At 36.2% G+C, this 13,057-nt stretch overlaps 1 protein-coding gene across 1 annotated transcript in view; it reads right to left on the reverse strand.

The window, feature by feature from the left end:
* LOC110456917 (E3 ubiquitin-protein ligase rnf213-alpha-like) overlaps positions 1-13,057 on the reverse strand; it is a gene marked incomplete at its 3' end in the record, with an annotated part of 132,105 nt that overhangs the window by 57,134 nt on the left and 61,914 nt on the right. The window contains exons 8-11 of the mRNA XM_021507975.1: positions 10,951-11,198; positions 4,613-4,840; positions 681-876; positions 293-384 (exon numbers count right to left, since the gene is read on the reverse strand). Coding sequence (XP_021363650.1) covers positions 293-384; positions 681-876; positions 4,613-4,840; positions 10,951-11,198 — 764 coding nt within the window. The remainder of the gene's footprint in view (positions 1-292; positions 385-680; positions 877-4,612; positions 4,841-10,950; positions 11,199-13,057) is intronic.

Raw genomic sequence — 13,057 nt, forward strand, 5'->3', positions numbered from 1 at the left:
CAACGGATGTTTGATGAATGGGCGAAAGTCAATCTGATAATCCTACAATCTGATAATGGTTGGCTAAAAATCACAAAAGGTGTTAGGAAAGTGAAGCTAAGTATGAGTTTCTTTTCACATCTGATTTGTTAAAGCTACAGATATGTCAGAAAAAGTTTTAAATGCATAGATACAGTATCTTGAGAAAGGATGAAAAAAGAAATTCATTGGTATGTAAAATTAATGTTTCTATTATGTTTGTTTTAATGACAAAATAGAAGTTACAAGTAAATGGGGTATATCAATAACATACCTGGTCTCCTTTAATACTGCATCTCCGTTTTGCTCTTTGTTGCCTTTTTCAATGACTTGTTGATATATTTCATCTAATATATCCTGTACAATCTGTTAAAAACATATCATTTCTTCTATCATATAATTAATATATGTACATTATGACACATGATCGACACTTTTTTACAAGTACATGTATATCACTTAGCACAGGGTGAAACTATTATGCCACTAAAACATTTTGTGTTGTCTTTAAGCAACACAAAACTACATATCTGAAAGTGCAGAATTCTTTAACAGATGTGGTGATCTAGGTGATCCATAGCAGTAGTAGCATATAGACTTTCATATAGGTAACCTTGTTTAAGGTATCTCAGAACTCATAGAAATAAAACATAACTACTCACCTTATGTTCAGCCATCCCAATAAAGTTGGATTTCACATGGTAATACAGCTTGGCTACACACAAGTCTGGTGAGAACAGCCGTGATCTCACAACATCTGGCATGTTGGCTAGTTTGACCACTGTCATCAAGGTACGTGGCAGCAGGTAGTCCACTTCAAATAATGGTGCAAGCTTTGGAAGCAGCTCCAACATACTTCTGACAAATCCAATCAATATTTATGTGTCATACATATAAAAGTGAATTAAACAGTATATGTACAATTGACTCAAGGCACATTTGCCTAAAAGGGCTATTTATTCATTAACAAGAGGCCCAATGGGTCTGTATCACTCAACTGTTATCCATTTCATATGTAAGACGTTCAAAGAGGGACCAGGTCAAATTTAATCAAATGGACTTCAGTAATCAATACTTTACACAATATGGTCCTTAATGTTTAAAGGGTCTATAAAGTCAATTAGTCAAATAGCACCCTTAAAATTGATTAGATACTGAAAATATATACCTCCTAACAAAACTTTATGTAGATGATAACGCCAGTGTGGTCAGTTTTATCTTTTGGGATAGCCATAATAACAAGAGATCCCAGAGGGATCTTGGCGCCCACCTTTGTACCATCTTCATTAGTTCTTTGTCTGTTCATTCTTTTCTCTTCTTTCCTCTAATCTGTTTGATCGAGTCATGTTAACAGTAAATGCACCTTGAGGTGACTTTTGATCTAAACTTAATACTGATGTGTATGAAAGCCAACCTTCAAAGTGAGTTTGTCATTTCACATATTTACTAGTACAGTACTTAATGTGAAAGAAATAGAATCCATCATTGCAATATGAGAAAGATCTGTTTAGTTCTTCTTTTAATCCATTTTGTTTTTATGATCAGTCTCAAAATATAACATACACAACGAGGGATCAAGGGGAACCTACATTTAAAATTTGAGAAAGATCCCTCACGTACTTCCCGAGAAATAGCGATAACAAACTTTCACTATCAAAATCCAAGATGGCTGCCTGTCGGCCATGTTGTTTATCCGGTCAGTCTCTAAAATTGCCCTGCACAGCTAAGGACCAAGTGGAACCTACATATAAAATTTGAGAAAGATCCCTTTGGTACTTCTTGAGAAATACCGATAACAAGAATTGTTTACGGACGGATGACGGACGGCGGACGACGGACAACGGACGGACGACGGACCACGGACGCAGGGTGATTTGAATAGCCCACCATCAGATGATGGTGGGCTAAAAATACCTACAACTGAAATAGCAGAATATACGGGCCTTTCAGTGAGAAGTGAACGGGTAAAGTTCTAGCTGTCAACTGACCACACCTTACACATGTTGCTTTGATTTACACTACATTGCAAGCAAAAATTATAAATATTATGTTATATAAATCTAATGGGATATTTGTGTTCCCAGTTGGATTCGAATAAAAAAAAAACAGGTTTAATTAGAGTATGCAAGCAGGAAGGTACCATAGGGAGAGTTTCAAACCACACAAAGTAGGTTTAAACCTAAAACATTTTTTTCATTTATATAGAGATTGAAATGTTGTTTGAAAATGCTATTGATTTAGAATAGATTTAGAATAAATGAATGTACTTATATTCCAAAGAAGTAGAATAAAGCAAAGATTTACCCATTTTAGTAGGCTATAATGACATATTTGTTAGTAAGAAGTTCACAAACAGCTTCCACTAAAACGTATAGTTGTACAATTAAGGATTTCTTCATTACAAATAAACATGACATGAATTGTTTATAAGGAGTATCAAACCATATTATCATGAAGAATTTTGTGACAAGATTATGAAACAAGAGTCCCAAGGACCTTAGCGGTCACCTGAGTTATATCATAGGTACTGGTAGCTTTATTTTATTGTTTAGATGTGATGTGGAAATCAGCATGTAAACCAAGTGAAATACAATACTTGTCATGTCATCAAAGGATAAGAATTTGGAAATATTGGAAAATGTTCCCTTTGGGGCCCCGCCCTAGCCTCTGGGGATTGGGCAGTTATCCTAATTTTACAATGTAATACCCTCATTCACCAAAGATGATTCTGACTAAGTTTGAATAATTTTCTGATGAAAATAGATAAGATATACCCAAAAGTGTTATTTCCGTATATATGAACTGTAGTAAACTTTACCCCCTCCCCAAGGGAGAACGGATAGTTCAGGGGTCCTGAAATTTACAATTTAAATAAAGCCTCTGATGATCTTTCTTTCCATACAGAGAAAATGACTGTAGTACCTCCGAGTCTGGAGAAGAAGATTTTTGAAATATTGGTTAATTTTCCCTTTGGGGCCCCGCCCTGGCCCCAGGGGTTGGTGTAGGAATCCCAATTTTACAACTTTGTAGCCTCATCTACCAAGGATAATTCTGACAAAGTTTGAAAAAAATTCATCCACTGGTTCTTAAGAAGTTGAAAATGTAAAAAGTTTACGCACAACTGACGACGGACAACGCCGGACAGAAAGCGATTAGAATAGGTCACTTGAGCAAAGCTCAGGTAACCTAAAAAAAACTTTCTTCACTAGTGACCTGCCACTTAACAATTCATCAAACTTTTTTGGAGATTTATGGTTACCGTAGTAATTTTGCCTTCAAAGATGTTTTTAAGTCACTTATTCATATCCAGCACTTTATAGCTAAAAGCTAAATATAATAGCTGCTGGTTATACAAATACTGAGATGATTGAAGGTGTGAACTCATCTGACCTTTCTGTGACCCTGAAAATGTATCACTGAAACAAAAGTAACAGACTACAAGCTAAATATAATCACACATGGCCTTTTAGTTCCTCAGAAGAAGTCATTTTAAGTTTTTGACAATTTGACCTCTGTGACCTTGAAAGCAGGTCAAGGTCGTATTTATTCATAAAGTTTGTCTGGCTTCATCCAAAGAAGCTACCAGCCTGATATTTTGACTCAAAGCCATTCAATTGTTCAGGAGAAGTCATTTGATGGTTTTTTTTACATATTTGACCCCTGTCAAATGGGCCTGTTTCACTCACTTGTTATTAATCTTTAAAGTGGATCAGGGCTACCAGCCAAAATGTTTTGACTTAAGGCATTTCAGTTCTTTAGATGTCCCGTGAAGTTTTAAACATATTTTACTCTGTGACCTTAAAAGTAGGTCAAGGTCATTTTTATTTGTAAGCGTTGTTTGGCTCTATCCGAAGAAGTTACCAGCCAAGAATCATAACTCTAGGCCATTCCATTCTTCAGAAGAAGTTGTTTAAATGAAAAGTTGACAGGTAGGTTATACATTCAAAGCAATTCCACAGTCCTTCTTCCTAGCATGTATAGGCCAAATATGACCACAGGTCTAATAGCTATTGAGAATTTGTTCAAATATTTACCCAAGTTTTACCCTGTGATTCTATACATATGTTAAGGTGCAGCATGAACACTAGAACAAACTAACTGATAGTCCTTCATCAAAAACAAATACTAAAACCCTCGGCTTCCTGGTTATTCCAAAGACATTTAACATGTTTAACATATTGGACTCCTGTGACACTGAAAGTGGGTCATTGACATCAATTTGAAATGGGTCAGGGAGATAAACCTTGATAGCCCCTTATCTCAGCATGCAATAGAATGAATAGCATGACACTATGACTCCTGCTTATTTGGAAGAAGTACATGTAGTTTAAAGAAACAGGAATTCCAATGTAGTGCATGTATCACCTGCCAAGTTGAGATGGAATGATTGCTGATTACAAGAAACACATGATGAAAGAATGAAATGCATTATATTTGTTGATGTTTTAATGATCAGGTCAACGCAGCCTCATTAAACATTTCTGAATTTGGCAGGGTATTAAGCAAGAGGAAGGGACTTTAGCATGTAACTTAGAGAAAATAGTATATATAAATGACATGAACTGTCCATACAATGTTGGTCAGGCATACTTACAAGTTCCATGATGATTTTCCAGCGAAATATTCCTGTTTTGATTTGTATTCGTCGACACCCCACCACACAGGAACACGTTCACTGTGTCCAATCTCTGTTGATGGTCGTTGAAATGGAGAATTTTTTCCCCAAAGAAAGTGCAGCACAGGTACAACCAATAGCCAACAGGTATTCCCAGTGTGTCCAGCAATAAAGTTACTCATCAACTGCAGTGTGTTTGTAACAGCCCTTCAATAAAAGAAAGATTTTTCCAAATACAAACAACTGAAAATTCTTCTTCTGTTATTCAGATATAACAAAAAAATAGTAATGATGGAATATGCTCCCCTAAAAGGTCACAAGACTGTAATCAAGTACCCTCAATGTGACACAGTGACATCTGGCATATGCACAAACAATAAAGTGGAATGCAGCCCCGCCTTTCCTTCCTAGGTATATCCATAACATTTTAATAAGTTGTCTTTAAATTAAACAAGTCAGACAGTATGACCCCAGCAACATATTTGACTTTTAACTCAATGTCGGCGACCATGACCTTGGGCGTACAGACCCGATTGTGGTTTTGACAATTTCCATGACACTGGTGCTAATTTCATGGTTGGCTGGTCAGACTTTGTGTAAGAATGGTAGGGTCTATCCTGGTAGCGTTGCTGTGTTCTATATATACAGTATATATATATCATTTTAGGGTGGGAATTTGAAGTGTTTAAACGTGATGACCCCAATTCCTTGTTTTGTCTCATCCCTGGGATAGGGACAGAACCCAGGAGAAATTCTGGTGGCAAATGTTTATTCATCTTTACATACCAAGCAATTGTTTGTATCATTACAGGTTTATTTATTATCAAAAGTATTTTGATTACATTTTTCTATTAGACCTCATCACTGGGTGAAAACTAATGCAAGGTCAAATTCTGGTAGTGTATTTGTCAAATAATTTACCCCAGTATTGGCCTACCCCTCTATCCCTAGAGGAGTCAGCACCTGCACTTATAGGAAGGGCACAACCTCCATTTATACAACATCAAGTGACTTTGACCACATTTGGTTTAAGTCCTTCCAGCTGTAAAGAAGAAGGATGTTAAACAGATATTTTAATTTCCTCTATTTGGTCTACTCCTCTACCACCAGCATTTATTAACCCTTTACTTTAAAACAATAGATCCAAGAAGGATCTTGGCACCAACCATGAAAGGATCTTTATCAGATCTAAAAAAAAAAAGAAATTTACTTTCTATGCTTTTCCGTTTCCTTACAGGTACAAAGTGCAATGTTGGAAATCCTAAACAGGAATCTTGTACATAAACGTAAACCCCTTAATGTCAGACATTATTTGCCACTATGGCAAAGGTTATTGTACAGGAATGGATGTGCTAAAAATATGTACTTTTTACTTTATAAGAAGTGCTGTCAATAAGGGTGAATTCTGGCAAGGGCCAGGGATATTTTTAACAATGGGCACCAAAATGAACTAACATATAACATTTGAGAAAGATCCCTCCAAAACGTTCTGAGAAATAGCGATAACAAACTTAAATTAACTGTCAAAATCCAAGTTGGCCACCTGTCAGCCATTCTGTTTATCTGATCTGTCTCAAAATTAAACAGGCACAACTGCGGATAAAGGGAAACTTTATATATGTGAAGTTTGAAAAAGATTGCTCAAGCACTTTCGAATTGCGATAACAAGAGTTGTTCAAAGACAGACAATGGACCACCATCGAATGGCATCTGTTCAGAAAAAGAAGAAGAATATTAACAAGAGATCCCAAAAGGATGTTAGCAACCCCCGTCATATAATCTTCAATTGTTCTAAGTAAATTATATTTTTTCTCTTAATTTTTCTCCTTTTCATGTATCTTTTGATAGCCTTAGTCAACAGTAAATTCATCTTGTCTTTAACAAGAGATCCCAGAGGGATCTTAGCGCCCACCATTGTACCATCTTCATTGGTTCTTTGTCAGTTCGATCTTTTCTCTTCTTTCCTCTAATCTGTTTGATCGAGTCATGTTAACAGTAAATGCACCTTGAGATAACTTTTGATCTAAACTTAATACAAGAGGCCCATGGACCTAAACGGTCACCTGAGTCCTACAGTACTTATTTTTGTTGTTGAAATATGTACCAATTTGAGTACAAAATAGTTAAGTATAACGTTAACATAAGTTTGTCAGGACCATGAGCTGATCATTCCTACAAAGATTCAGTTCAATCGGCACAGTTAAACTTGAGTTTTAGTTTGAAATAGTTTTTCAAAATGGTGGCCGTGGCGGTCATATTGGATTTCTGCTCGACCCGAAAAATAACCACACTTTGTCTGGACCATGAGTCCATCATTCCTACCAGGTTTCAGTTCGATCGGCCCAGCAGAACTTGACTTTAAGTTTGAAATAGTTTTTCAAAATGGCGGCCGTGGCGGCCATATTGGATTTCTGATCGACCCGAAAAATAACAACACTTTGTCAGGACCATGAGACCATCATTCCTACCTGGTTTCAGTTCAATCGGCCCAGCAGAACTTGACTTTATGTTAGAAATAGTTTTTCAAAATGGCGGCCGTAGTGGCCATATTGGATTTCTGATCGACCCGAAAAATAACAACACTTGGTCAGGGAGATGTCAGTAACCTTCCCATGAAATATTAATGAAATCCCTTGGCCAGTATTTCAGCCTAAGTTGAAAATGTAAAATGTTAACGGACGACGGACGACGGACGATGGACGACGACAGACGAAGACGGATAGCAATAGGTCACTTAAGCTAAAGCTCAGGTGACCTAATATAATATAAAAGACAACCTTCAAAGTGAGTTTGCCATTTCACATATTTAGTACAGTACTTATTGTAAAAGAAATAGAATCGATCATTGCAATATGAGAAAGATCTGTTTAGTTCTTCCTTTAGCCATTTTGCTTTTATGATCATGCAGTCTCAAAATATAACATGCACAATGAGGGATCAAGGGGAACCTACATATCAAATTTGAGAAAGACCCCTCCAGTACTTCCTGAGAAATAGTGATACTTTACAAACCTTCAATGTCAAAATCCAAGACGGCTGACTGTTGGTTATTTTGTTTTTCTAATCATTCTCAAAATTAAACATGCACAACTACGGACGACGACGGACGAAGACGGATAGCAATAGGTCACTTAAGCTAAAGCTCAGGTGACCTGATATAATATAAAAGACAACCTTCAAAGTGAGTTTGTCATTTCATATATTTAGTACAGTAGATTCCGCTTAATATCACTTCCCATTTGTCAGCGGAAAACATGATATTAACCGAAACATGACATAAACAGAATACGTATTTTCTGGCGTTTTTCATCCCTCAAAACCGGAAGTGAACTTAGTCAAATGCCTAAGTGTTGTGGCTCTACGAAGAAGATTGTAAAATAAAAATATTTTGTAACTAATCTTGTTCTTTACTCTAGTTGAAATATAGTATACGTAAATAAGTATAAAAATACATATATTCTTTGTAATTTATTTCAGTATGCAGTTACATTTCATATAGTTAGTTGCAAAATGATGATCAGTACGATCGTCACTGTGATTGTTTACTGCAGTAGTGATGAAGGCATACAAGTGTTTGGCTGGTATTCTGCACCAAATTCAATTGTAAACATGAGACTTGGTAAATATTTACATTTATCTTGATATATATACTGTTCTTTCGCTAGGTACATCTTTTTATAGTTTATGGTTTAATTTCTTTAGATATTTGCTGCAAGTGTGACATCGTTTTCTGCGAGTTTGTCTATGTTAAATACCGCTATCGTACGGTGACCTTTTCGTAGCATTTCATTGGATGACCTCAATATGCAAATAAGAACACCAGGCAATCAGATGCCGTGTTATAAAATCGGGTTAATCCAGCCGTAAACGAGGGAAGTGAAAAATGTAACCTCCTGTTACGATAGTTTGAACAATAAATGATAACACAAAAGGTAATCACTTTATTACATCAACATTTGGAAAGTGTAATTAAACATAGGTCATAATTTTGCAATGAATAAATTCTCGCAGATCACGATTTTACACCAGCAGCATACGGTAGAATTACGACAACACCATGTCGGCGTCGTACGTGGGTTATTTGAGATTCAAAACAAAGACGATTTTTTCGTATTGTACGTGAACCTTGGTCAAACTTAAATAATTTAAGAAACTTATTGTTTGAAAGACACTCTTTATTTTAATCTCAATCAACATTCGTCATATTTTACGGAACACCATCCACTTGTATGCCTACTTCACGACAACGTAAATTTATTCAATCTGGAGACGAGCTGTAATGGAAGATAGTACACATGCATGTTAGTTGAAAGATTACATCACACTTGGCATTAGAAAAGTTTACAGATGTAAGACTGTCCTGGCTTACCAAACCACAGGTGAATATCCTGTTAACAAGTATGTAAGGTCAACCTATTGTTTAACAGTCAGCCAGGTGTAACCTATTGTTTGACAGTCACAAGCAATGATGTGGCCAAAATAAAGTGATATTAAGAGAAATCGACATAAAATCAGGTGATAATAAAAGAATTGAATTGCATAGATTATATAGCAGGAAAAACGGTGCATCAGAAAAACATGATAATAACCTAAAAGTGACATTAACGGACGTGATATTAAGTGAAATGTACTGTACAGTACTTATTGTAAAAGAAATAGTCTCCAGTACTTGCTGTGAACTAGTGATAACAAACCTTTAATGTCACAATCCAAGATGGTGGCCTGTTGGCCATTTTCTATATCCAATCAGTTTGAAAATTAAACATGCACAACTACAGGATGAGGGAAACCTACATATATATTTTGAGAAGAATCTCTCCAGTACTTCCTGAGAAATAGTGATAACAAACATTCACTGTCAAAATCCAAGATGGCTGACTGTCGGCTATGTTGTTTATCCAATCAGTCTTAAAAGTTGCCCTGCACAACTAGGGACCAAGAGGAACCTACATATTAAATTTGAAAAAGATCGCTCTGGTTCTTCCTGAGAATTAGGGATAGCAAGAATTGTTTAAGGACGGACCACGGACGGACCACGGAAGCAGGGCCATTTGAATAGCTCTCCATCAGATGATGGTGGGCTAAAAAATTCATACTGCTGGGTTTAAGAGTTTCCTTTCAAAGTGAAGTCATTGTTAATTTTTTCAGAAATAGCAATAACAAACTTGAACTCTCTAAATCCAGAATGGCTGCCAGGTGGCTATCTTGTATTTCTGATCAGTCCAAAAACAGAATACGCACAATAAAAACCTACAGGAAACCTATATATGAAATTTGAAAAAGAAATTTTTGGGAAATACGGATTACAAACTTTCAAACTTGCTTTTCCAATCAGTCCCAAAATAAAACATGCACAATTTTGGACCAAAGGGAACCTAAATATGAAATTTAAAAAAGATCTGTGCATGGCTTCAGAAACAGCAATGAAAAAACTTGAACTCTCAAAGTACAAAATGGCTGCTTTGTGGCAATCTTGTTTTCCTGATCAGTCCCAGAATGAAACATACCCAACTACCTCGTCCATGGGGAACGCGCATGTGAAATATGAGAAAGATCTCTTTATTACCTTTTGGGAAATACTGATATCAATTTTGAACTCTTACAATCCAAGATGGCTACCTGGTTGCCATCTTGTTTTTCTTATTAGTCCCTTTGGTTTGGTTTGTTTGTATTTTTCATCTTATTAACAGCTATGGTCATTTAAGGACGTGCTAGGTTTTGGTTGTGGAGGAAAACTGGAGTTCCCGGAGGAAAAAATATCGACCTACGGGCAGTACCTGATCAGTTCCAAAACAAAACATGAACAACAATTGCCAAGGGTAACTTACATTTGAAATTTCTTAAAAAGCTCTCTTGTACTTCTTGAGAAAATGTGATAACAAATTTGAAATCTCAAAATCAAAGGGCACCCATCTTGTTTTTCTGATCAGTCCCTAGATGAAACATGTACAACTAAATGGATCAATGGGAACCTTATTATGACATTTAAGCAAGATCTGTTCAGTTCTTCTATTTAAGGGTGGATAACAGACACACAGACCATGGACAAGCTGAATAGCCTACCATCTTGTACCAATAGAACCCTGCTTTTTGCCCTTAGGAAGGCCATGCCCTGTGTTTACAAACACAGAGTCAACATTGCTCATCATTTCTCCCGACAAATTTAGTTAAAGCCAGTTTTAATAAATCGCGACTATATTTCCTTGCACTCCGCTTAACTGTCATTTCCGATATGTATCCTCAAAATATCTTCAATTGTCAGCATAGATCTGCAAAATGACAAGCAAGCAGACCAAAGATTAGACAAATAGCCATACCTCAGTTTATTTGGAAACAGCGTTTTGAGCTCTTCTATTGTCTTTTTAAGACTTTTTTCATCTGAAGGTTGAAGCTGGAGCAGTAAACACAGTGTTTCCATGTCTTTCTCATTTTTCTCATCAAATGGTGCCATACACATGATTACATTTATCAAACTGATAATGACTCCAAGTCTCAGATGTTCTGGTAAGTCCAATCCTTGACTGGTTATCTGTTGTACAAATGTCATAATTGACTGTCTGAATATCTGAAAATATAAACAGTTATAGATCTTTTATAGTATTTGCTGTGAACAATTTGCTGAATGGGGCTTATGTGCTAATATGCTATTAAATATTCCACATTTGTGACCTTCAAAGAGTTTCAAAGTCAAATATATACTAGCAGAGATAAAGAACTGTGCAGAGGTAAAATGTTGTAAAAGACAATAACAAAATATAGAAATATAAAAAATCTGTTTCAGAACTGTAGGACAACATTTCAACATTTTATCAAAGATCTGTTAATTCAAAATTATTCAAAGAACACCCATTGCTTTCAGAGGGCACAACCAAACATGAAGTGTATCCTAAGCCAGATCACAATGTCAATATAGGATATGTCCACCATTAGAAGTAGTGCATGAATTGCACCAGCACCATATGGATTCCAACAAAATCATTGGAAAATGCGTTGGGAATGCTGTTCCAGAAGCGATACGTCAGGTGATAACTGTAGGCCAATAAAACAGGAATTAGCCACAAGATGTGTAAAGTGTTCTAGCCATTGTCATGTTGCAGCATACCATGGTATTGTTGTATAAATGGTGTGGCGTTGGCTTTCAGGATTTCATCATAGTTACAAGCGTGCAGTGGTCAAATTTTCATCAATGACCATAGAGGCATTCTAGAATTTACTGCTATGTCACCCAAGACCATCATACTACTTCCACCAAAGGGACAACACTCCACAACACAATTTTCCTGAAAACGCTCTCCAATGCAGCGGCACAATTAGAAGCAGTCGTCACTTCTGTCCAAGTAGAACCAAGACGCATCTGAGACCAAGATACATGCCCTATCCCGTTTAGTAAAGCAGAGATGTCTCCTGCACCAAGCAAGACCTGCAACACATTGTCGCCATTGCAGGACATAATGTACAGCTGGACATCATAAACAAAGGTGCTGTTCATGTTAGTGGTTTCTCCATAATTAAGGAATATTTCTTGATGTCAAAAGTGCAGTTTGGAAGCGGTTCTACAAGTTTGGACAACACCAACTTGAATCATTCTATCTGCTTGGGTGTGGACAATTTCACTCAGTCTAGACATAGCTTGCTAAACACATTTACCAGGAATAAATTTGTTTTTCTGTTTGTCTTAAATGTGAAGATTTACACAACAGTTACAAAGTTGGTAGAGATTGTCAAACTTACTTACTAACAGCACAAAATGCGAAATTTGGCACATGGACAAAATGCATTCACTGGTCAAGGCCGTTAAGGAGTGTACACATGTTATTTGTGAAAAGTTTCATCTGAAAAAATTATCAAAATATCATTATACTGTACACTATGGATCTTTGTTGGAATATTTATCATTAGACGCTTTTTGTGAACTTTTTATTGAAAGAGTTCAACTTATTTTACTTATGTGACCTTCAATTCTAGTCTTGGTTATTGAATAGGGTTTCAACAATTTAAAGCCCGTCACACTGTTAAGCACCAAAACAAAAATCATTACAAAGACCTCTAGGTTATTAACATATAAAATCTGAGAAACGTTCCTCAAGAACTTTCTGAGAAATAGTGCAAACAAACTTTAACTCTCAAAATTCAAGATGGCTGCTTGTCAGCCATCTTCTGTTTATCTGACAAGTTTCAAAAATTGATATGCATAACTAAGAACCATCAGAAACCTTCAGGTGAAATTTGAGAAAGATCCCCACAGCCATGCAAGAATTAAGGACGGATGGACCAAATGAGAGACTGAAGGACAAAGGGCAATTATAATAATAGCCAACATCTCTGCAGAACACGGTTTGGCAGTACACTAAGGAATTAATTTATGTTACAACACTACAGTCACATAATGAATTCTTTCATATAAATTAATGTTATAATGTTAGG

Source organism: Mizuhopecten yessoensis, unplaced genomic scaffold, assembly GCF_002113885.1.
Source record: "Mizuhopecten yessoensis strain PY_sf001 unplaced genomic scaffold, ASM211388v2 scaffold8949, whole genome shotgun sequence".
Lineage (NCBI taxonomy): Eukaryota > Metazoa > Mollusca > Bivalvia > Pectinida > Pectinidae > Mizuhopecten > Mizuhopecten yessoensis.